The following is a 26,223-nucleotide window of genomic DNA, read 5'->3' on the forward strand; positions in this document are numbered from 1 at the left end:
CATGTTCAGGAGTGTTAACTTCTATACAACAGACCACACACACATATACACTGAAAATTTAAATATTTATCTACTTAGATAAGCTTTTTTTTTTCCTACTTAGCACAGACTAGCCTAGAACTCAAAGCCCTCCTGCCTCTCTGAGTGCTGGAATTTTAAGTACAAGATATCAGGTCCATCTTTAATGAGTCTTGATTTCTGTTTTACGTTCCATGTAGCCTGGGCAATATTTTCTCTCAAAGTAAACTTTGTGTCTCAGTTTTCTGAATCATTTTGTATGTGTGTGTATGTGTGGTTTTCAAGACAGGGTTTCTCTGTGTATCATTGGAGCCTGTACTGGAACTCACTCTGCACTCTGCAGACCACGCTGGCCTCAAACTCACAGAGATCGACCTGCCTCTGCTTCCTGAGTGCTGGGATTCTAGACATGCACCACCACCGCCTGGCTCATATCCTTATCATCTGCCAATAACTTTAAATAAGCCGTTACAAGCAAATTTGAACTTTTTTCAAAAATTAAAATAAAAAATATTCCCTGAATCTGTAACAGCGCTTTATTTACATGCAAGAATTCTACAAATCAAATGTTATATAGATCTAGTCAATGTTTGTAGTCATTTTCTATCAGAAAACTATCAATGAACACCTGCAAAGTCATTCAGGTATGAATGTTCCTTTTTCAAAAGGAGACTTCAGATAACAAAGGGTCTAAGTATGTGCCAAGAAAATAACTACCATCTTCTTTACTAATTACCTGACCATTTCCCCCCCCCCCCCCCCCCCATGAGAGAAGATTTCTCTGTGTAGCTCTGTAGACAAGGCTGGCTGCAAACTCACACAGACACACCTGTCACTGAAGAACTGGGATTTAAAGGCATGCGCCGCCACCACCTGGCTCATTAAAAATCCTTATATATCCAAAACAAATCCAGTGCTGTGCGATAATGCTCTTGTACACTGTGAAGATTTGTCATTCCTACTGATTTAATAAAATGCTGACTGGCAAGTAGCCAGGAAGGAAGTATAGACAGGACAACCAGAACCGGAGAATTCTGGGAAGAGGAAAGGCACCAGACAGATGCAAAGGAAGCAAGAAAAGATACTAAGCCACAGATAAGAATTATGGGCTATGGGGCTGGAGAGATGGCTCAGAGGTTAAGAGCACTGACTGCTCTTCTAAAGGTCCTGAGTTCAATTCCCAGCAACCACATGGTGGCTCACAACCATCTGTAATGGGGTCTGGTGCCCTCTTCTGGCCTGCAACATACACACAGACAGAATACTGTATACATAATAAATAAATAAATATTTTAAAAAAAGAATTATGGGCTAATTTCAGTTGTAAGTGCTAGTTAGTAATAATCATAAGCAACAAACCAAACAGTTTATAATTAATATAAACCTCTGTGTGTTTATTTGGGCTGGGGGACTGGGCAGGACAGAAACTTCTGTCTACAATCCACTTTGCAAACCCTCAATTAACTAAACTTTCCAGATATCACAAGCTTTGAAAAGAACAATATAGGTACAGTTTTCTGATCTTTGTCCTATATATAGTACACATTGTTTTCTTCATTCTTTATACTATGAAGAGAACATATATTTTACTTATTTATTTATTTGAATGCTCTGCCTGCATGTGTCTGCATTGTATGTATTCTCGGTACTCATGGAGTCCAGAAGAACGGGCCAAATGCCTTGAACTGGAATTACAGTTATGAGAGCAGCCAGTACTCTTATAGTTGACCCTCCAGCTCCAAGAGCATAATTCTATAAATGGTTGATAGACACCCTGAAACTCTGGTGTTAATCTAGCAAAAATAATCTCAGAATAATGTTGTAGTGATGCAAAATAATGTGCATCAAGATTAAATGTAGAATACACACTTAGATTTATATTGACTACAGTTACAAGCCTAAGTTTTAATCCATGTCGAGTATAAAATCTTCATTATGATTATAAGTACATTATAAAAAAAATATAGTACTGCTTGAGGATTTAGGAGGAAAAAAAGGATAAACCTTGGGACTCAGTCTTGCTAACAAACTGCAATGAGTTAGCATAACTTCAAATAAAACAACACTTTCATCTATCCCCACTCAGACACAAACAATGTATGAACTTAACCACAGGAGACTGATTCCCATGGTAGAAAATAGAATAAGGAGAGTCTAGCAAAGAGAACCAAAATCAATCAGTAAAACACAGGACAAACTTTTTTAGTTGTGCTCCCATGCACACAACAGGGGAGATGGACCAGTAGGATGTCATAAAAACATCTCTAAACTACGTTTCAAAGTTCACATTAAATTTGTCTCATGGAAACAACAAGACAAATATTTCAGTACACAGACTTCTCATTAAAGGACTCCCCTGTCTCTTGGAAGTCAAGACATTATAATCATGTCTGCATTAGTTCGGGTTTAATGACACACTTAGGGGATTCTAATGAAAGCAACACTCGAAACACTTTTAAAACTGCTCAAAGTTAAAGAGAAAAACCAACTATAGAAATAGTATGTACGAGCCATTAAATAACAAATATATGTAACAAAAAACTCATTTATAGGCTGCTGAGATCAACATGTCTACAAGTAGTGTACAAAAGTAAAAATTCTATAATTTAACCAAATCTATTTCATGCTATAATGACATACATTTGGGATTTACTGTATACAGTAAGATTGATGCACCCACACATAAGATACATGTGAAAAATGATCCAGTTACACCGGAGTCTACTCTTCTATTCCAAGCCCAGATAAATGGTAAGGTGTAGATTAGACACACACAGGAGTCAGAAAATCTGATTTCTAAATCTAGCTCTATTTCTTGGGCTACTGACTTTACCTTCTTATCCAAAAATGAGACCAACAAGCCATCTAAGTTACTTATAGTCATTTAAAAAGATGATTGAGCACTAATTCCAAACCTTAATAAACCCGTTTTAAAATGTGTAACATCCCAGCTGCTTTACCTATTGTGCTACCTTCTTAGCTGTATTCAGCAAGGGCTGATGGAAAGAAAATAATATAATAATGAAAACTATCACTGTAAGCAGAAAAGGCCCCACTCAGCAAGAGCTCTCTCATCCCTGTTTCTCTTACTGTCAGGTTTCCCTCCATCTTTTGAAAGTGTTACAAACGCAGATTCAAAATCTAGCCAGGGAACAAAATCAGAACTGCCTGTGACAACCCATTTCTTCTCTGGAGTGAGGCTAATTTCTTACTCTGATTTAGTACCATAAGGAGACACATGGCTAAAAGTTACGATTTTCAAACCTACATAACGGAACACAACACAAGAAGGAATGAGTGGGATGGTCTAGAGATAGGCCTTCACATTTAATTTCCCCAAAATTTACAGACCTCTTAATCTGCTAGATATGACTAACTTTCTAGTAGTAAAAGCGTTTTTGAACTTTCAGAATTTAAATACTAAGTTATAACAGTTTACAGAATACAGGTTAATGAGAGTAGCTTCACATAACCACAACAGATACATATGTAACATCAGGTTTTTACATGTTTGTTAGAGAGTTAAGTGTGTGTGTGTGTGTGTGTGTGTACATGAGTGTGTGTCTGTGTGTCAAAGAACAACTTGCAGAAGTCAGTTCTTGCCTTCTACCACGTAAATCCATTGGGACCAAACTTAGGTGCTCGGCCTTTATCTGCTGAGCCAACTCTTTGGAACCCACATTCTTTTACAAAAGAGGAAGCAAAGGTTAAAGTTTCTAAATCCAGATTATATGGATAGAGAATTATTAAATTTAAAAAATAACCGAAACTTATACCCAGAGCCCAAGGATAGCTTTTTCTACTATCAAGGCTCCCTCCGTCCGTCCGTCCGTCCCTCCCTCCCTCCTTATCTCTTGCTTTGTTTTTCAAAACAGGGTTTCTTTGTGTTGTAATAGTACTATATACTACTTAGTTTGCTTTCTATTGCTGTTAGAAACATAATAACCAAAAGCAATTTGGGGAGGAGGGAGTTATTTCACCTTATTTCCATCATGAAGTTAAGTCAGGGCAGGAATTCAAGACAGAAACTGGAGGCAGGAATTGACGCAGAGGCCATGCAAACCGTTTCTTGCTTTGTTACATATGTTACATATTCCCAGGAACTGCACAGTTCACACTAGACTGAAAATGGTCCAGATTTGCCTATTGCCAATCTGATGGAGAGAATATCTGAACTGAGGTTCCCTGTTCCCAAATGTCTAGCCTGTGTAAAGTTAACAAAAATTAACCGACATAAACACAATAAAAAAGATACAGTTTACTCTGTATGAAACTGACTGTAAAGTCTCTCCCAATAGAAAGAAAGCTCCATGAGGAAGTGAAGGAGTTTTGTTAACTACTACTTCCCATGCACAAAGAATTCTGCCTTAACACCTAAGTACATAAATATTTGTTGAACAGATCAAGTCCTGCTCATAGTTGCTTCCTGAGGCTTGTTTGTATTATCTCCTCTGCTTTCTGACTTCTGATGCTGCAACACATGAGGCTACATTTTTGTATCCGAAATGCCCTCCAAGAATTACCTTGTGTTTACTTAGTCAGCAGATACATGTTATTCAAAGGTAGAACCCTTAAGAGGTAGAGCCAATTTTCCAACAGAAATAATAAGCACTGTAATTTTTAAAGAACTCAATTGGCTAAACTAAAATTTAACCTTTAACCTTTAAACTTACCTTTCCACAATCCATTCTGGTCGAATTACTTTTTCCCCCTTTAATTCTTTAATTTTGGCATTAGGAAGGTTTGTAGCAATAATGTGTGTTGTTTTGGATCTAGAATAATATACATGATATTGACCTCCATGCAACATCATTAGATTTCTCAATTCCTCAGCAGAAGGATCTGTTTAAAAAAAGAATAAGTATTAAAATACATTAATAGTTTAATGTACAAGGTGGCAGAATATTAGGTTGAATAATCCCTTAAATAGGACAGCTTATAGAACATAACTAGTTCACTTTCTCCTTGGCTATGCTGCCATTTAACAAAGCTGGGAGATAAAATAACAGAATGATTGATAAAGCTACGCTGCCTTGGCACATTATTTTCTCCTGTCTGCAAGAGACACCAAAACAAAATCTTCTTAAGTGACATCTAGAAGAGCAAACAAGTGTCTCAAACAAAAATCAAATACTAATAAGGCAAATGTTTAAAACATTTTAGAACATTTAACATTTTCTATACTGAGATTTCATGGTTTAGAAATTAACTAGCATCACCACTCTCTGTCTTCTCTACCCTGGGGTAGCTCTCCTGCCTTGACCCCTCCAAACTGAATTTTCTGATACTGTGAGTTAAAATACCTTTTCCCTATCACTTTAAGTTGTTTTTATCATGGCTCTGTTATAGAAGCCCAAGAAATTCTAAGAAACCAACTCAAGCCTGCGCTCTACATGAAGTCAGATAAACAAGTATAAGTCTGGTACAATACATATAATGAACACAGGTAAAGCTGGAATAGGGCTCAGCAGCTGGGAGGCAGTTGGAGAAGGATTCCTTAAGGAATAACACTTTGAAGGGATGAGCACATCAAGAGAGAAAGTAAAAGGAACAGAAAACCAAAGGCTCCAGGGTACTCTCTAGTCTACCAATTCACAAAATGGGCTTTCCTGAAAGAAAAGATACGAAACTCAGGTTTCAAACAAAGTATTTCTAGCAGTAAGAACATACACTTAAATACCATAGACTGGCTTAGAGAAAGGAAAACTCTGATATAACCTAGGTCTTCATGAAAACTCCCAAAACCGATTCACAGAAAAGGGAGTGAAGGAAATTTTCATCAGAGGCTAAGAACAGAAACAAAACTTTACAAGTACAAAGACAGATTCATAAAAGCTGAGTAAGTCACATTTATTGACTTATTGTATTGACAAAGATTATAAAATTTAAGAGCAAGAATCCAAGTAAGACTATCACACCTTCAATCATCACTAAGAAAACAGCAATTTAACTCTCAAAGGCTTCCTATGGCATTTTTCCCTTTGTTCACACCTAACTCACAGATCATCTGTTGCAAAACCCAACCATCTTTTCAAACATATTTCCTAGCATTCAAATAGAGTCTAAAGTATATTTTTCCAATCAACTAAAATAGAGTAAGTTGGGGGAGAAGATTCACTGGCTAGAAAACATAGTGAAGACGTTGATTCTACCAACTCATCTACAGGTCTAACACTGGTTATTATCCTAGCCCTAGCAAGGTATTTTATACACATTAAATTCTGTTTGGCATCAAGACTGACAATCTGAATCTAACTACAGAGATGCACACGATAAAAACTGAAGAACAACTGATTCCTAAAAATTGTCCTCTGACCTCTACAAGCAACCTCCATACAACAAGTAAACATAAATTTGGAAAAAAGCAAATTTTTTTTTTGAGACAAGTTTTCTCTGTGCTGCTTTGGAGCCTGTCCTAGCTCTAGCTACTGTAGACCAGTCTGGTCTTGAACTCACAAGAGATCCTCCTCCTTCTGCCTCCTGAGTATGGGAATTAAAGGCGTGCGCCTTTAAAAAAGTGGTTAAATTGAAACTTACTATTAAAATTATACTGACCCAGCAAAACAATGTCAAGATAAAAAACAAAAATCCCTGAGAAATTAGCAAACCACAAGCACAACAGTAAGACCTAAAATATGTTTTCAAAAAACAAAAACACCATGGAGGGGGGAGCTCTTAAAAAAATGAAAAAAATGTGCTGGGCATGATGATGCACACCTTTAATTCCACCACTCAGGAAGCTAAGCAGGCAGAACTCTATGAGTTCAAGGCCAGCCCGGTCTGCAGAGTAAGTTACAGGACAATAAGAGCTTTGGAGAAACCCTGTTTCAAAATACAACAACAATAACAAAAAAGGGAAAATGCTACTACTCCAAAATTGACATGAAGATGGTTTAGGAAAGATAACAAAAAATAGTGAACCAATAAAAGATTGTCCAATACTAGTAAACTATCATAGTCTGAATATGAAATGTACTCCCTGAAGAGCCGGGCACTAGAAACGCGGTAGCTAGTTGGTAGGACTACTTGTGGAGATTGGAAACTTTATTCCGGGGTGTACTATAGTCACTGGGGAAAGGCACCATGTCCTTCCTATTCCTTCTCTTTGTTTCCTGAACTCCACAGAGATCAGCTTTTCTCTCCCATGCCATCCTACAGTCCTGTTTCTCCCAAAACTTCCAAGTCCATGAACCAACAAACATCTTTCCTCTTTAAAACTGTTACTTTCTGGAATTTAGTCTTATCCATGAAAGTCTAACACAATAACCACAAAGAGAATGCAAATTAAAACCACAATGAGAGCTAAAGTGACAGTTCAGTTTAATAATGTACTTGCAATGAAAAGGATCTAAGTTCCATTTCCGAACCCATAGGGAAAAAAAAGGCAGCCAGTCCAGGTGGCATGCACTTATAACTCAAGCGCTAGGGAGACCAGGGAGACAGCTTGGGCTCTCTGGCCAACCAGCCTCGTTATTTAGCTAGCAAATTAGAGAGTAAGATAATTCCTTAAAAAACTCTTATGGAATAGCTGAGATTGTCTTCTGGCCATGATATACCAGAACACATCTTGAAAAACATATCAACAAAATTAATAAAAACCAAGGACAGTGAGGATTTGAGCAACTGGAATATAAACTCTGGGTTAACACCTTACCAATAAAACTTACAATTACAACCAGCATGCTCTGCCCTCACTAAGCCAAGCAAGCATGTCAACTGATTAATACTTAATTTTAACTCAGCAAACCTCTGCTGAAATGGTTAGGTCAGTCACCACAGAGGCAACAGTACAATACAATAGTTAGGAAAATGTAGCTCTTACTTTTATATAACAGTGAACTATGCTAAGGTTTAATGAGTGCTAATATTCAGATACATTAAGAGCCATAACCCCAGAGGAACAATGTGAAATCATCTAAATCAGTATGAAGACAATCAGACAATTGATGTGGAATTTTCCCTCTGTATGCTGTGATTACCGTTAATGAATAAAGAACTGCTTTGAGCCTATGGCAGGGAAGAACAGAACTTAGGTGGGAAAAACTAAGCTGATTGCTGGGAGGAAGAAGGGCGGAGTCAGATAAGACACGATGGAGCCACCACCGGAGATAGACAGATAGACGTGCTGAAACTCTGCTGGTAGGCCATGACCTTGTGGTGATGCACAGATTAATGGAGATGGGTTAAATTAAGATGTAAGAGTTAGTCAATAAGAAACTAGAGCTAATGGGCCAAGCAGTGATTTGGCAGTTTCTATGTGATTATTTCAGGTCTAAGCTAGCTAGGCAGCCAGGACAAACAAGCGGGCCCTCCTCAGACGGACAATCGAGCAGAAGTGATGTATGAACAGAGACCTTCAACTATAAACAGGTATCAGGCAGCTGAGCAGCAGGTTAAAAAAATAATACTGATATAAATATTAAGAACTATTCACTGCAAGAGGAAAAATATACACAAAAAATGATCATAAAAAGACTCAGAGAATTAAGAAAATTTAGGGGAGAATAACCAATGACAAAGGAAAAGTGCTAACTGATCAAAAGAAAATACCTAGGATGGATAAATGAAACCCCAGGAAGAGGTTACTTCGTGTCAAAAGAAAGGAAAATAAAATAATTAATTTAAGGGGAAAAAACAAAACTTGATGGGACAGATACACTACATGTCCAAAAGTGGGTGCATAGGTTAAGTCTTGAAACAGGACGTTTACAGCTACAACTGTATAAAAAGTAACTAGAATTTCAAGTCATCTTCTCCAAATTACAAACAAGAAACTACTCATCCATTCCAGATATTAGATTCAGTAAGAGCAGATATAGCTGGTAGAAGAGACAGCAACAACAATGAAAGGGTAAGTGAATACCATTTCTAAACTGAGAATTATGGCCTTTTCCTTACCTTCTCTGGCAACTAAAATGTTCTGTTACGTGTATACGCTTTTACAGACAAATAAGAACATCAGATTCTTTCTCTGGGAAATCACATACACACACCCTAAAGGACTTCAGGGCCAACACTGATCTTGAGACCCTGCATGAAAGCCCCTAGAGGCCATTTCATGAAACTACAAATATGAAGCCTAGGTTGCAGTCAGTCTAAGGTGTTGGAGGTCTCGAAGCTGTGAGACATCTGCCAGGGAGAATTACATACAAGGAGTGGAACCAGCCTATGAGAGGGATATTTTACAAACAAAAAAGCTGGAGGGTGTATTCATCTAAGTCTTTTGATATCAAATATGAAGCTAGAGTAGTTGCTCTCAACCTTTCTAATGCTGTGACCCTTTAATACAGTTCCTCAGGTTGTGGTGATCCCCAATCATAAAGTTAATTTCGTTGCTACTTTGTAACTAATTTTGATACTGTCATGAAACGTAGTGTAAGTATCTGCTTTCTGATGGTAGTAGGCGACCCTGTAAAAGGGTCTTGACCCACAGGATAGGAACTGCCAAGGTAGAGGATTGGTGTTTATCCTACTGTGTCAATCTTGTTTGGTCCAGCATTTCTTTACTATGCTCCCATTCCTCTTTGTAGGAATAGTCTGTGCCATTGTATGTTGAAAGTGATTTGCTTTTAGAATTCACGGGGTATTACTGAGTCTGTGGAACACTATAGAGGCTTTCGAAGTTGGATTAAATGAACTTTGCATTACTATAGTGACCACTAAATCTTTGATAGACAGGAATAGAATATAGTGGTTTGCATGAGAAAATCTTCCATAGGCTCAAATACCTGAACGCTTGTGGTGAGGTTACAGAGTACACCTTGCTGAGGGCAGGCTCTGAGAGTATGCAGACTAGTCCTAATTCTAGTTCAAGCTCTTTGCTTCATGTGTGAGGTTGAAAATGTGATCTCTCAGCTTCTTGCTTCTGCTATTGTGCCTCCCTGACTTGAGTCTCAACCCTCTGGAAACAAGCAAAAATAAACTCTTTCTTCCATAAGTAGCTTTGGTCATGGTATTTTACTAGAACAGAAGAAAAGTAAACATACAGATGATAAATAATTGAAGAGAAGTTAAAAAAAAATCTCAATCCTAAAAGGTTCATGATAAAACTGGGTACCAAAAAAATAAAAAGAACTCAACCTGTGTATCCATTGACATAGATGGCAACTCCACTAAATATTGCAGATGGCGTCCCGTCCTTCTTCTGCTTAGCAGCATCTGACCGGAACTGTTCCTCCAGCTTCTGGACTTTGGCAGCCATGTACCCACCCTACAATTCAAGAAAAGGCACACCAGTCAACAACAGTTACACCTCCCTCCCACAAACTTGTAACTTAAAAAAAAAGCACCATGACATGTTTATGAACACAGTCTCATTTTTTTAACCTTAAAATAATTATGCTTGACTGTTTTGATTATGTCTTTAAAGTAAAGCTATAGGTGACACAGTTTATAGTGGTACAGTTTGTCCAAACTGCAAATGACTTGTTTTTACTGTTTATTAAAATTGTACATGCTCACTATAATTGTTTTTCAGAAAATAGCTATAAAAAGAAAATTAAAATTGTTGTAACCCCATTTACTAACATTTTCGAAAGCTAATCTCAAGCCTTCTTTCTATGTCTCACAACACTAAATTAGAATCATATGCAATATTCCTTTATTACCCACTGATCCAATCAAAGCTATCATCCCAGGTTAAAACATACAAAGCTAAGTAATAACTGCAGTGTTTTACTATATACAGATGATTAATTGACAACACCCTACTTACTGGATACTTATATATTTTTCCTGTTTCTCAGTATTATTAGCATTAGTGAGATAAACTGTAATAAATTGTTGTGTGCAAGAATATTTACTTCCTAAGGTCAAAATTCTTGACAGTAAAATGAAGTTTAAAGGTTAGAGTTTATCAACAGTGTTAAGGTTTTCAATACATTATAGAAAACAGAATTGGTATAAAGTCACATGTTATACTGTAAGCCATATAATAAACTAATAAACTAAAATGAACAAAAATTATCTAGACATTTAAATATCTTTAAACACACCCATTTTTCCCAGCCATCATTTTCAGCTCGCTTCCTCCATCCACCTCGCCTCATGGTGGAGCTTCTGTATTGGAGAGAAAAAAAAAGTCAATTTTATTCCATAATTTACTCTTCACTGGTATTTTATCAAGGAAAATAGAAAATTTAAAAATTTGAATGTCCAATTACTGCAAGACAAAAGTGTAACGAATGCCAAGTAAACTTTTTCAAAATCATTTTCAGATTGCTAAGTGAAATTTGTCCATAAAACATCCTCCTTACAGGTTTAAACACTTTTCCACTGTGTGTGAAGGGTGGTTGGGGGAAAGATCCAGGCACACCTCAATACAACTAACACAGTCCTAAAGATTTTGCCAGTCCTAAAGATTTCACAACTTAAGAGTAAAAAAAAAAAAAAAAAAAAAAAAAAAAGTAATACAAAATTCCTGGTGTCAAATAAATTCTGAATCAATACATTTGCTTTTATAAGCAAATAACTTGGGAATTCTGGCTACTATATGCTGATGTGTATAGTCACAATAATTAAATGTAACTACTTGCAATCACCTGAAAGAGAGTATAGCCCATATGTTAGATATTTGAACACTTAGTCCCCAGCTGGTGATGCTATTTGGGAGGGTTAAACAGGTGTGGCCTTGCTGGAGGAAGTATGTCTCTAGAGATGAGCTTTGAGAGGTTAAAGACTGTAGGAAAACAATTGAGAAAAAGTCAAATTTACAGTTTGCTTTCTCTGCCTCATGCTTTGTGGTTCAAGATGTGAGCTCTCAGCATGCTGCTCCAGCTGCCGTGCTTCTAATCACGATGGACATAATTATCCCTCTGGAATTCTAAGCCCAAATAAAGTCTTTTGTATATTGTCTTGGTCATGGTGTTTTATCACAATAGAAAAGTAACTAATGCACTATTTCCCTGCTAAATGAAAGTAAACCAAATAATAAATATATCTTTAAATTTAAAGCCAGGCGTGATGGTCCACACTTAAAATTTCAGGAACTGGGAGGTGAAAAGAGGAGGATCAGGAGCTCAAGGTCAGTTTCAGTAATATAATGAGTTCAGGACCAGCCTGGACTATCAACACCCAATCTGTTTTTTAAAAATCATTAATTCATTTGATCACTCATTTAAGAGCACCTTATGACTGCCACGGCTTCTGCTGTGAAGTCAGTAAGAAAATCCTTACTGGTAATCTAAATAAGGAGAAGGCAGACAAGCACGAAACTGAGATAGATGCTCAGACTGTGGACATGGATGGTCAGTAGTGCAGCACTTGCCTGGCTTTCAAGAGACTGCGGGCTTGGCCTCAGTACTGAAGAAAAATATACCAAGCCAAGCAAAACTCACAAGAGATGAAGACTAAACAATACTACATTTTTCTAAAGAAAATTGCCCAAAGGCAAGGAAGCCTACCAAATAGTGGAAATTAGTCAAGAATCAGAAAAGAACAAAAATTTACAAAGATCTGCTACTTCTCCAAAAATGGAATTCTTTCCCCTATGAGACCATTTGTCAACCCCAGAGTGGCTGAGGAGTGGGCCATGTTTTTAACCAATACCATACTACAACAATGAGAACTAGATCCTAAGAGTCTAGTTCGCATTACTGATCTCTATATTTGGGGTTAGAATCTCAGAAATAAGAACAAACTAGAAGTAAACAGATCAAACTTTCCAGAAGCTGACTGACACTGCACATTACTTTTACTTTATCTGTGAAGTGGGCTCAGGTAACCTGGACAGAGGCACCTGGCAGGAGCAACTATAATCCACTATGATAGCACTTCTGTTTGTCTCTACAACCAATTATGAATATGACTGCAACACAAAGAAATAAACTACACATGAGAACCAACAAAACAACAAAAATCTTAGTGGATACTGTCTTTAAACTTTTAAATAACCATGCTATGTTCAAGGAAACAAAACAAAGGAGGTTATGAAAGTTTTTAATCTTAAAACTAATTGTAGACATGGTGGATCATGCCTATAGTTCAGGAAACTGAGACAAGAGAATAGTCAAAAGTTCAATGCCAGCTTGGACTGCATAGAAGTTCCAGGCTCCAGGCTAGCCTGGGATACAGAACAGGAAATGATCTTCTATATGGTAGTGGAGAACAAAGCAAGGGAATAGTAGTGCTGTAATGAAATCCAAGGTGAAGATTTCCAGCAGCATGGACATCCTCAAGCAGAGATAACAGGTAGCCTTACCACTTGATAGCCTCTACTATAAGGCCAAGCATAAGGCATATGATGGGATCAAACGATATGTGCATTTATTAACATTTCAATTGATATTCATTATCCTAGTCAGGGTTATTATCTCTGTGATGAAACATTATGACAAGTAGCAAATTGGGAAGGAAAGCGTTTATTTGGCTTACACTTCCACTTTGTAGTCCATCACTGAAGGAAGGTGATACAGGAACTCAGAGCAGGAACTGATGGCAGAAACAGTAGGAGAGTACGGCTTACTGGCTTGCTCAGCCTGCTTTCTTAGAGGACCCAGGACCACCCACCCAGGGATGGGATCATCCACAATGAGCTGGGCCCTCTTGCATCAATCATTAATTTAAAAAATGCCATACAGGCTCGAGTACAGCCTGATCATATAGAGGCATTTTCTCAATCAAGGTTCCTGCCTCTCTGATGACTGTACCTCATGTCACACTGACAGAAAACTGGCCAGCACACTCATTTAATAATATGTCATATTTTACTGAGACCAATAAAAATCTTGTTTCACATACTCAAATATTATAATGGAAATATTTAAAAAATTGCCATTAATTGTACAAGTGATTGACTGGGTAGTCAATAAATACCTGTTGAATAAAATCAATAAATTTACATATAAACTATAAAACATGGTAACAATAAAAATACAATCCAAATATACTGTGGTCAAATACTGGAAAAGACACTGTATTTCATCCTAGACACCATCTATTTATCTTGCTTTAAAACATTCTTCCACACCGGGTGTGATTGCACACACTTTTAATCTCAGTAATTAAGAGGCAGAGGCAGGCATAGTTCTCTACAAGGCCAGTCTGGACTACATAGAGACTTTCAGACCAGACAGGGCTACACAGTAACAGCCTATTTCCAAAAAAACCAAGAAACTCTTTTTCCAAGACTTGAGAGATGGTTCAGGGTCTAAGAAAACACATTACTCTTGCAAAGGACCAGAGTTTGGCCAAAGCCACCACATCTGGCAGCTCACAACCACCTCTAACTCCTACTTCAAGAGATCTGACTCTTTCTGGATGCCACCAGCACCTGTGTTCACATTTGCACATGCCACTCCCCACCACCAAGCACATGCCACACACACATACAAATACATATAACTGAAATAAAAACATGAATCTTTAACAAAAAAATCTGAAAACTCACAAATTCTGTACTAATAGTTTAACAAATAGTATTACCATAAAAATCTCCTCTCCTGAGATGGGTACAGACAAAACTGGCAATTGGACCACTTTGAGACAAACTAGAACCACATATTAGATGGGAATTAACTACAAATCACTTACAGGATTGGTAAGATGTTAAACAAGAAAGATGCTAAGGAAATCTATTTTTATAAGTTATAATGTGTCATGATATAAAAGCATAAATTTCTGCTAATCTGTAAAGATCAAATAAGTTGTTTATCAATGTCTCTGCATGTTTATCTATAGAAAGCTTCTCCACTCAAAGAAACTGGCTTATTTAAGCAAATAAGACTAAAGAGAGCAGAACTAAAGAGAGCAGGATAGTAATAATATAATAGTCCTCAAAAAAAAAGTTGTTTTTACCCTCTGTTCCAAGCAACATTCTGAGTTATGGCATGTTCTCTCTTTTTTTTTTTTTATGTTCTCTTTACTATGCCTATCCATAAAGAAGAATGCCCTGCACTGACAAGTAATCAATTATAAAGTTAGACTTGTAATTGAAAATCACCTTGTTTTCAGGTGAAACTCTTGCAGATTGGGGTTTCCAAGCTAATTCCACAGTATGTGATGATCTTGGGTAAAGTGCAAAAGTTCCTAAAACTTAATATACAAACTAAAATAGTTGTAGACTAAAATAGTTGTAGACTTTTTATCTCTGTATCCTGTGACATTAACACAGAAAAGCTATCAATAAAGGCATCAAAAAATTAAATTAAAAAATGAATAAGGTATAAACTCATGAATATAAAACTCTTATTCCCAGCATTTGGGGTATGTGCTCAATAAACTTTAAGTTATTTATTACAGTACTCTACCCTTCCAGTTCAGAGTGAAAATCAAATTAGAACATACTTGGAAACCTTTGAAAACTAGAGTGCTAATAATACTTAAAATGAGCAGCCAACCTCTACAACACAATGGAAAGGACTTAGTAATGACAGCTATGCTAAAGCCCGGTCAGGGACTGCTGCCCAGTTATGATACAGGGTGAGCACAAAAGCACTAATTCTGACATTTCTTCACCTACAAAAGGGGAATGTGAGACTGACTAGAACTCAGAAATCCCCTCACAGGGCCATGTATGGAGGTGAGAAGGGCAGGCAAGGGAGGCCCACTTTAAACCCACCTTCAGCAGGCCTCCTTCCTTTGTAAATTTTGGATTTAGGCTCTGAATAAAGAGTTTTCTCAAAGATAAAGAGTAAAAATAAATGCCTTTTGGAATAGATTGGATAGATTTAAACTAATCAACTAAAAATCTCAGTTCTTGCTTCTTGTTTCCATGAGACCCTACAAAGGAAGCCATAAATGCCAACCACTGAAAGGTTCTGCAAACTAAAACTTTAAGGAAATATTCAGGTAAAAAATTTAAAAAACAGCCAAATTAGTGACTATCAAATATAGACATGACAGCATGCAGCAACTTAGCCAAGTGTGGCAAACATAAGCAAAATGCAGAGTAGCTGGGATCTGAAATGTTTACAGAAGAAGGCTTCCTGATTTACCCTGTTCTAGAAGTCTCACGAGAGCCTGCTTGCTTCATCTGTATGGAACAGGGTTATGTAAGCCTATGTTCCTCTGCTGGCACACCAGTAACAGCTCATTCTACATTTCAACGTGCGTGTCAAGAGGCTGTTCACACCCCAACAAAAAACTTCATTTTATTTGCTTCCCATGGTTATTGCTAAATTTTATTTATTTTTATTTTTTGTTTTTCTTACACAGGGTGTATTTAGCCCACGATGGCATGAAACTCACAGCTATCCTCCTAACTCAGCCTAAGTTCTGACATTAGTCACATTTGATTCTTTTTCTTTGTTTTTTGTTCTTTTTCAAGATACAGTTTCGCTTTGGAGCCTGTCCTGAAACTAGCTCTTGTAGACCAGGCTTGGCCTCGAACTCACAGAGATCTGCCTGCCTCTGCCTCCTAAGTGCTGGAACTAAAGGCATGCGCCACCACTGCCCGGCCACATTTGATTCTTAATTTTAGTATTTACCAAAGGAATGATCGTGATCAAGAATAATAATTTTCATGCAAAGTGGTATTTCTTTTATCTATTTATTAAAAAAATAAACTAACACCATAACAGTTCATCACACACTGGCAAAAACTCTCCCAAATACATATGTATCATTAATCTGATGGTTGCATATTTGTAACTCTAAATATGAGAACAATTAATTAATGGAACTGAAGTGTGATGGTACACATCTGTAGTTTCTACGCTCGGAAGACCATGGCTGAAGGATAGCCAGTTTGGGTCACCGAGTAGCAGTAACAGCGGTGGGGTGGTGAGAGAAAGGTAAAAAAGGCAAGCAAGCCAAGTGTGGTCAATCATACCTGCAATCACAACACTCAGGAAGCTAAGGCAGGAGGATTTTGAGTTCAAGCCCACAGAAGCTTGCTATGTAGCCAGATCATGTCTCAAACAAACCAATAACCAAAGTAAATGCAATTGCCTTTGAGTGACTTTTATGAAGTCTCATCACTAGTCATATTCAGATGTAAGGTGCTATCTTACCTTTAATGGTCATAAGAGATATCTGCTGACTAAATCAAATATATAATGAATTAATGAATGTACACATTTCAGTAATATGACATAATTCATAATGTGATACAAATACAAAGAAAGTCACCTGTGGCCACCCTATATTTAGGAAAAGGCTAAAATAAACTTAACTTGGTTTAGGCTCACTCCCATCTCTCTACTCAATACCTTTCTTTTTTCCTTACCTTAGCCACCACTTTTCTACTTAGGCATTTGCTTACAACTGAAGACCTATTTAACGGCTTAAAGTATAGTGGAACCCAGGGGTATCTGTATTTAAAAAGATTTCCCCATAAGAAATCAATGGGGAAGGTACAACCTTTTAAATGGAATAGTGCTACTGAAACTGGAATATCATGTGCAAAAGAAGGTAGCCCCTAAACTTAGACTATATGTAAAAATTCATTCAAAATAGATTTAAAAATGGATTTCAAGAGCAAAAAAAATTTAAACTCTAGAAAGAAAAATAGGTGAACATTTGACAGCTGATTGTTATGTCCAGATCATGGGATTCCCCCAAAACCACTACAGAGTCTGCACTCATATGTAAAAGCAAAGAGCCTTTATTCAAGCTTAAACTTGGACTCTCCGTATGTTCAACGTAGCAACTGAGAGCAGAGAGGGATGGGATATATATATAAAATATATATAATATATAATGTATAATATATAATATATATGTGTGTATATTATATATATACATATACACACATATATATAATATATATATACATATTATATATATATATAATATATATATTATATATATATCTTAGTAGAGGTTGGGGTGAATGGATTTTCAGGGTTCAGGACCCTCACTGGCTGACATTTGTCTAGGGGTCTTGGGGAGTCCTAGGTTCAGGAACATCTTATCTAATGGTTGGAATGTCAGGTACTTCCCTTTAAATGCTGGCCCTCCCTGGGTGCTAGCAGCTTATGACTTTTCCTGGAACCCTGTGCTGCCTGCAATGGCAGTTGTGCCCTGGGCCCCACAGATTGGCAATGATTTCTTGGATACAATACAAAAAGCACAGCAACAAAAAAAGTAGATGAACTGGACAATATTCAGATTTAATACTGTGAAAGCAGAAGGTGTACTACGACAGAAGACCAACTAGAGTAAAGGAGGAGGAGCTGGGGGATGACATGAACAAATGATATATGTTATGAAAATTCTATAATAAAACCATTATTATATGCTAACTACAAAAAGTAAAAACTGGGGCAGAAGAGATGGCTCAGCATGTAAAAACACTTTCACAGGGGTAAAAAAAAAAAAAAGCTTGCACAGGACCCAGGTTCAGTTCCCAGCACCTACATGGCAACTTAGAACCATCTGTAACCCCAGTTTCAGGAGATAACAACCTCTTCTGGTCTCTGCAGGGACCAGGCACACACATTTACAAATACTACACTTAGCCAAATACTCATACACATAAATCTGTTTTATGATAAAACTGTCAAAGAACACAGTAGTGAAAAGACAACCTATAAAATAAGAATATCTGAAATCATATTCAATAAAATATAGACTATTTAAACTAATTTATCATTAAGGACAAAAGCAATCTAATTAAAACTAGGTGCAAGATTTGATGTACAGATGGCCAAAAGCATATAAAGACAAGTTCACATTTACCACTCATACAAAATCCCCAAGGAGATGCCTCCTCACATTCAAAGGGAGAGAGTGCAGAGGAGATTCTGATTGAATCCAGAGCCTTGTGTAGCCCAGGCAAGCACTCTGCCACTTAGCAACATTCTCAACCCTTGGTTTTATGAATCAGAGTCTATGTAGCCCAGATAGTCAAGAACTCCTGATCCTCTTGCTTTCATCTAACAAGAAAGAAAATAAATGTTGAAACTGGGAAGATACTAGAACCCCTTGTGCACTACAGACGAGGATGCAAAACGATGTTTCTGCTGTGGGAAAAAGTGGCAGGGATTCAAAGCATTATAGCAGAATTATATTATCTCTATGTGCACTTCTGAGTAGGGTAACAAACAGATTTATCTCTACACCCATGTTCACAGTAGTGAAGATGGAAACAACCCCAAAAGTACCTTGGCCTAAAATGACATAAACAGAAAGTGGCATATATACATACGAAATAATAAATAATAATAATATTTAAACTTAGGAAATTTAACACATGATACAAGTCATAAAATATAATGCTAAGCAAAAGCAGCCATTTGTAAAATGAAGTATTTAAAAAGCAAAGCAGAAAAGTTAAAGAAAAAAGGTAAATACTCCCATTTATACCAAATACTTCAAGTAGTTAAATTTAGAGACTGAAAGGTCGAACAGTGTGTTTTGAGGGTGAGGGCAATAACAGGAAGCACTTTCAAGATGAAAGGGAACAAGAGATGAAGGGTGGTGATGGATGCTACACACTGTACTAATGTTGCTGAACTTCACATTTAAAAATGGTTGGGACTGAAGAGATGACTGAGTAGCCAAGAACACTGGCTGCTCTTTCAGAGAACTGTGGTGGGCTCCATTGCCAGCACCCACATGGTGGATCACAAATGTCTTTAACTCCAGTCCAGGGGGTATCCTCTTCTAGCCTGAAACTACCAGACACAAACGTAAAACAAATTTACTTATAAAGGTTTAAAAATTAAAAAACTTCATTAAAAATGTTCAGATTTTATGTTTTAAGTATTTTACCATAATTTTAGATGCTTTTTTTTAAAGCAGGAAGTTAGAAGCATGCCACAGGAACAGAGACTGTCTCTCCAAGAAGTATGTGCAATAATGCCTATGACTTTTTTCTTGGAATCAGGGGCAGTGGGAGATCAAACACAGGCAATTTACAAAGTTAAATAAATGGAATACAAACCCACAAGCCTAGCCGGGTGGTGGTGGCACACGCCTTTAATCCCAGGACTTGGGAGGCAGAGGCAGGTGGATCTCTGAGTTCGAGGCCAGCCTGATCTACAAGAGCTAGTTCCAGGACAGGCTCTAAAGCTGTAGAGAAACCCTGTCTCGAAAAAAAAAAAAAAAAAAAAAAAAAAAAAAAAAAAACTATCTTGGCCTGTGATGGGGCAGAATAGAGCTGGGGGGGGAGGAACTAAAGTGAATGCTGGGAGGAAGAAGGCAGAGTCAGGAACACCATGTAGCCACCACCAGGAACAAACAGACTTTACCCAGTAAGCCACAGCTTCGTGGCAATACACAGACTAATGGAGATGGGTTAATTTAACATATGAGTTAATCAGAAATATGCTTAAGCTATGGGCCAAACAGTACTGCAAATAATATGGTTTGGGGCTGAGCAGCGGGAAACGAACAAGAGGCCTCCCTACAACATTTGGAGTATTGTTAGACTTATTGTCTGGTGTTCATGCAGTGCACTATCATGTTGACAAAATATTCAGTCCTATTTATTTCATTTTTTAAAACTCCAGTAACAGATATACCATTCTAATGTATAGAGAAAAATAACAAAAAAAACTTTTAAGACATAAAAAAGCATATTATGAAACCTTTTCTATGCTTTCAAAAAATAAGAGATGTGCCTGTCTATAACATGGCTACACATTAAAAACTAACTTTACCCAGAGGAGCCTTAGTTCTTGAACATGTTCTACATATCTTTGGGATTTGCTATTAAACCATCCTTTTGAGGGGAGGGGGAAGACTTCAAATAGTTTAATAATCTGGTCTGTGGTAGTAACTTTGGGCCCTGTATTTTCAACCTCCTGAAGTACTGGAAAATAAAGGTCAATCACACCAGCAGCTATTCTATCTAAAGTGTTCAAATTCCAATAACTACTCTGGATAATAAAGCTTCATGAGTTTCCTTTAGTCCTGCATATCACTGTCATAATTCTACCCAGAAAAGATAAAATCCTATGGAGCTCTTCTATGTGCCCTATGCAACTCTTCCCTTGGCTAATTTTCATCTGTATCTTTCACTATGATAAATACAAGCTCAAGAGCTTTCATGTGTTCTGAGCTCATCCAGAGACTTACTGACCCAGAGTAGTACAGACAAATCCCAAACATGCAGTTGGCATTAGAAATGAAGACAACCCAACCCACCTCCTTCCCAACCAAAAACAAGGTTATCTAGACAAAAAAAAAAATTAAAAAGGCATTTTTTCTAATTTTCAATCTTCCTTTCATGTTTCCTACATCTTTAATTGGATATAGTTGGCAACTGTAAATTACATTTCCTAAAGTCAAGAGTATGCATGCTACTAAGCTCTGGGCAGTAAGATATGAACAGAGCATAGGCAAAATCTGCCATATTCATTTTATCCTCCCTAATACTGGGGCATCAAATGTCCTATATTCTTAAAGCAAATTGCTTAATTAATGCACTTGTGAAGTAGCAGAGTTTCAACTGTGATCCTTACAGCTAAGACTGAGTGGGCAACAGAGCAAGACAAAGAATCCAAAGGAGTAAAATACCATGGAAGAGCATCAAAGAATTATCTGTAGGAAACTTCAAGGTTGCAGTAAATCATAGTAAACTTTGAAACCACAGGATTTCAAAGGTCATATGCAAGTCTAAAGGGAGAGAAAAAAACAGGTGAGGAACAGAAGTAATATCAAAGAAGGTGTTTTTTTTCTCTGGAGCAGTGGTTCTCATACCCGAGCATCAAAATTATAAAGCAGGCCTAGGAAACAAAAAGAGACCTCTGAATTTCAACTTAAATGATTGGGACTCAGAAACTACAGGTGTTTGATTGGGTAGGGTTGGGAATTTATATTTTTAAAAGTTCCCAGGTAATTTAGAAACTATTGGTCATGGTCTGATTCTGCTGATATTTAAAGTGTATGCAGTGGGGAAGTGGAGTTAGAGACTAGGGCAGGAGCACAGGTAAAGAGTGTATGAGGAAAAGAGAAAATGCTGGCACACAGTGCCCAGCCTGGACAAATTCTGTAGGAGTATATTACAGGTGACAGTCTCTCACTCCTTCTCCCTTCAAATCCAGATCAGATTAACAGTCTCCTTCATACTCACAGCCATTTGCCGTTTTCAAGGTAAGTAGGTATAAACCATAATGAAAGTTTTATCAAAGATAAAAGACTTATATACATAAAACTAAATACTAGATCCTACATTAGACACCGACAGAATGCAATCAAGCACAGAGAAAAGCAATAAAACTCAGGTTGGAGAAGAAAGCCGACAAAATAACATGTAAAAGGAGATACAAGCTTTAGCAATAATGAAATAATGAATTGCTTTTAAAGGTAGAAGGGAACAGGGAAGGAGAGGAAGCAGTGATGTTAGAAAGAGAAAAATTCTTAAAACTACAAAAAAAATACAGAGCTAAGGTAACATTCTGGATGTAGTAGATGAACAGAGATAGCTAAGGAATGTCAAAGAAAGCCTTGAGTATTAACCTTAGAAGCTTAAATTTTACTTTAAGGAAATAAATAATACAGAATGTTCACAGAAATCTTCATCTTGTGTATTCCATCTACACATTTTACTATCTTTCCAAAACTCACAAGGTAAGTGAACACCAATGATACGCAACTAAAAATAAATCCCATGGAACAAGTGAAGTTCAAAAATATGCTCTACCTTGTTATTAGGGAGATGGCTCAGTAGTAAAATGACTGTCCTTCAAGCACAATGCCCTGAGTTGGGGTCACCAGCACCCACACAGAAAAGCCATGATAGCATGTACCTTTAGTCCTAGAACTGTGGAGTGAATCTCTGGTGTTCACCGGGTGTCTGGCAGCCTAGCCCTGCTCAATGGATGAGCTACAGGTTCAACGCTAGTGCCTATTTCAAAAATTAAGGTAGCTGAGGAGGACAACAAACACTGACTCTAGCCCTCACATGTACACAACCATACAAACCTACACACTATACACACACACACAAAGTCTACCTATGTATATACACAAGTATATATATGTGTGTGTACGTATACTTTCCTATCTGTTCCATTTTCTGCAAGTCTATTTTCTCACTAATCTTTAAATTCAATGTAATTGCAAATGAACATAAAAAGAAAATTTAAATTGTCAAAACTTCTAGACTCTTCCCTTGCCTTCATGCTATGAAGTTCCCATATTTAGAAAGAAAAATCACTAAATTCTTCAAGATACTGAAACTGTAATTCAATTTAAGTTTAGTACACGATGCTTGTTTTGGAGTTTTTTGGCTTTGAGGCTGGTTCTCATGTAGCCCAGACAGGGGCCTCAAATTCACTAGGTAGCTTAGGATGACCTTGATCGTCATCCTCCTGCCTCTACCTCCCAAGTACTAGGATAATAAGGTATCTACCACAACAGTCACAGTGTACTATACCTTAGCTAACATTCTAAGAAAGCTAATTTCAAGAGAATTTAAAATGCTCTGAATGACAATTAGAAGTAAGACTCCCTATAGGGCATAAAGGACATGCAGAAGAATATTAGCCCCCACTATCACAAGTAGTGAACGTGTCAGTGTCAGTACTCCTCTTACGTACGAAAATTCCAAATGGCAATCTTCACAACATTTTCTCAGTCTAACAGATAACACACCCATCTCAATCACAAAAAACCCTGTTTTTTCACTCAGCAGCAGTCCACTACCTAGATCAAAATATGTGATTCAAAGGAATTCCAAATACCGGTATTTTCAGACAACTGAGCTTTTTAAAAACAGAAGTATTTATAAACACAACTTACAATAGAAACTATGTAAATAAAACGTTTGACTGAGGGGCTGAAGAGATGGCTCAGAGGTTAAGAGCACTGACTGTTCTTCCAGAGGTCCCAGGTTCAATTCCTATTACCATCAGTAACTCCAGTTCCAGGGGACCCGACACCCATTGCAAAAACACCAATGCACATAAAATTGAAAAAAGAAAAAAAGAACAAAGGTTTTTTTAAAACTTGACTGAAATGAACATCAACCCACGTTTTAGATTCTACTGCATCAACAGAAATGTTATAATCCTCAACAGATGGCAATCCTTTCAGATTACAGGAGACGGGGATAGCAATTTCCTCTGAACTCAAACAGTCCTTTTGGAGAGAGATGAGGCCCTTGAAACTCAGGAAGTAAAGCTGAAACTTGGAAGTTTCTGAGGACCTTTCCCCAAAGTTGCACAAACAATTAATGATTTACTAAGATGTAGATCAGTGGGGAAGGGCAGTTGCCTACCAGTCTGCTTAATATTAAATTTAATTCCCAGCATGACAGAGAGATCCTGAGTCCAAAGAATCAAAATCAAAATCTCAACTCCATAATTCAGTCTAGTACCTAAAAGATAAAAATGATTAAGACCATTCTTAGTAATCTCAGAGGTAAGAATGATGGGGTTTAGAAAATATACAACCACTGTCTTATGACTAAACCTTCTAGAAGTCCCTCCTAAACTATCAATGTGATCAAAACAGCAATATTCTGGTTTATTTTCTAACATCAATCAGACTTTTTGTCCACCCCTGCTCACATGGAAAGTCACGGGGTCAGATGGTAAACTTCAGTTCAAACACCAGAACCCACATTTAAAATAATAATAATAGGGGCTGGAGAGATGGCTCAGTGGTTAAGAGCACTGACTGCTCTTCTAGAGGTCCGGAGTTCAATACCCAGCACTCACATAGTGGCTCACAACCATCTGTAATGAGATCTGGTGCCCTCTTCTGGTCTGCAGATGTACATGCAGGCAGAACACTGTGTACATAATAAACAAACAAACAAACAAACAGAAAACCTGGTTTGGTGGCACCCACTTTTGTTGGAGAGGGCAGAGGGTTCCATGTCCTCCCTAGCCAGCCAGCCTAGCCTATTTGTCCAATTCCAATCCAGTGAAAATCCGTTTTATAAAAGCGGTAGATGGTACCTGAAAAACAACACTCAACCTTGTCCTCTGGCTTCCACAGATGCAAGCACATATGCAGAGCCATGGAGCCAAGCTGGCTTTAAAAAGGATTCCCATGAACCAGTGAGACAGCTCAGTGTACCATGATTCTTGCAGCCAAGCCTGATGAAATGAGTTCAATACCAGGGACCTACACAGGAGAAACCTGACTCCTACCAGCTGTCCTCTGGCCTCCACACATACAAGCCCCCAAACACAAAAACAGATGTAAATTGTTAAAGAGGGAAGAAGGGAGACAGTCAGTGGGTAAAGCACTTGTCATCAAGCATGAGGATCCAAGTCTGATGCACACTCAAACACCAGAACCCACGTGGTAAGAGGACCAATTCCCCCACAAACTGTCCTCTGACTTCCTTATATGTACACTCACACATATAGACACATGCACACAAACTAAATGAACGTAATTTTAAAAAATAAAAGGTTTCTTAAATCATCTCTACCTGGACAGATAAGAAAGCACTAAATTTAACAACATTATATGACAAAATTTTTAACTACTTCCTATTTTCTAAGGAAGTGCCAATTTTCTAATACTACAATTCTAAGAGGAATGCAACTTTAAAAGCCACAAAATTATATCATCCATATAACTGTTAAGACATTTAATGCTGACACTCTTAAGAGGACCAGACTAACTTCTGTCTTATATTTACCAAGCTCACTTGCATGTTTGCCCACCCTCTCTCAACATCTCCCTCATGCCTATTATGACTGTGTGTTCCCCCTCCCTTAATGTCCACGTTTAAATTTGTACTTATAAACTACAGTTCTGGGGCTAGAGAGATGCTCTGTGGTTAAAAGAACTTGTTGTGCAATCATGAGGCCTGTTGTCCAAGCATCCTGCAGACACCTGTAACTACAGTTTCAAATAGACACCCTCTTATTAGGTAGAAATAATGAAAAAAAACTGCCAGTAATTCGGAGGAACATAAACTTACAAAATATATGACAAAAAAATGCAAACCTTTGTCCTTTTTAAATGTAGCTCACATGAATTAGGTGGAAGTAGGTAACAATCCTGGATTCTTTTGTACCATGAGACCCAGCCAAGTAATATCATCTCTGCAAATCTGTTTCTTTATAACTGAGCCTACTTTATATGGTACTTTTGAATATTAAATGCTAATATTAAATATTAGCAGAGTCTTGGAACATAGTCCATACTCAATAATTTACCAGTTATTAAATTTTAGAATAAGTGTTAAACAGACAAGTAGTATTTAATATTCTTTTAAGTTTCAGCCACAAAGCTTAGAATCCTATGACTTATAGTTGAGATGAGACATAAAACAAACTACAAAAAGCCATTTTGCTAAGGATAAATGCTAAGTGAAAATAATTGTATTATACAAGTATAATTGTCATAGGCAGA

General features: G+C 37.3%; 1 protein-coding gene across 5 annotated transcripts in view; it reads right to left on the minus strand.

Moving 5' to 3' along the window:
* The window catches only part of Rev1 (REV1 DNA directed polymerase), a 70,574-nt gene that overhangs the window by 38,584 nt on the left and 5,767 nt on the right, over positions 1-26,223 (minus strand). For all 5 annotated transcript variants that reach the window (XM_038342780.1, XM_038342781.1, XM_038342782.1 and 2 more), the window contains exons 2-4: positions 11,013-11,076; positions 10,099-10,228; positions 4,692-4,860 (exon numbers count right to left, since the gene is read on the minus strand). In XM_038342780.1, coding sequence (XP_038198708.1) covers positions 4,692-4,860; positions 10,099-10,228; positions 11,013-11,066 — 353 coding nt within the window. In that variant the 5' untranslated portion in view covers positions 11,067-11,076. The remainder of the gene's footprint in view (positions 1-4,691; positions 4,861-10,098; positions 10,229-11,012; positions 11,077-26,223) is intronic.

The sequence above is a fragment of the Arvicola amphibius genome, chromosome 9 (assembly GCF_903992535.2).
Source record: "Arvicola amphibius chromosome 9, mArvAmp1.2, whole genome shotgun sequence".
Lineage (NCBI taxonomy): Eukaryota > Metazoa > Chordata > Mammalia > Rodentia > Cricetidae > Arvicola > Arvicola amphibius.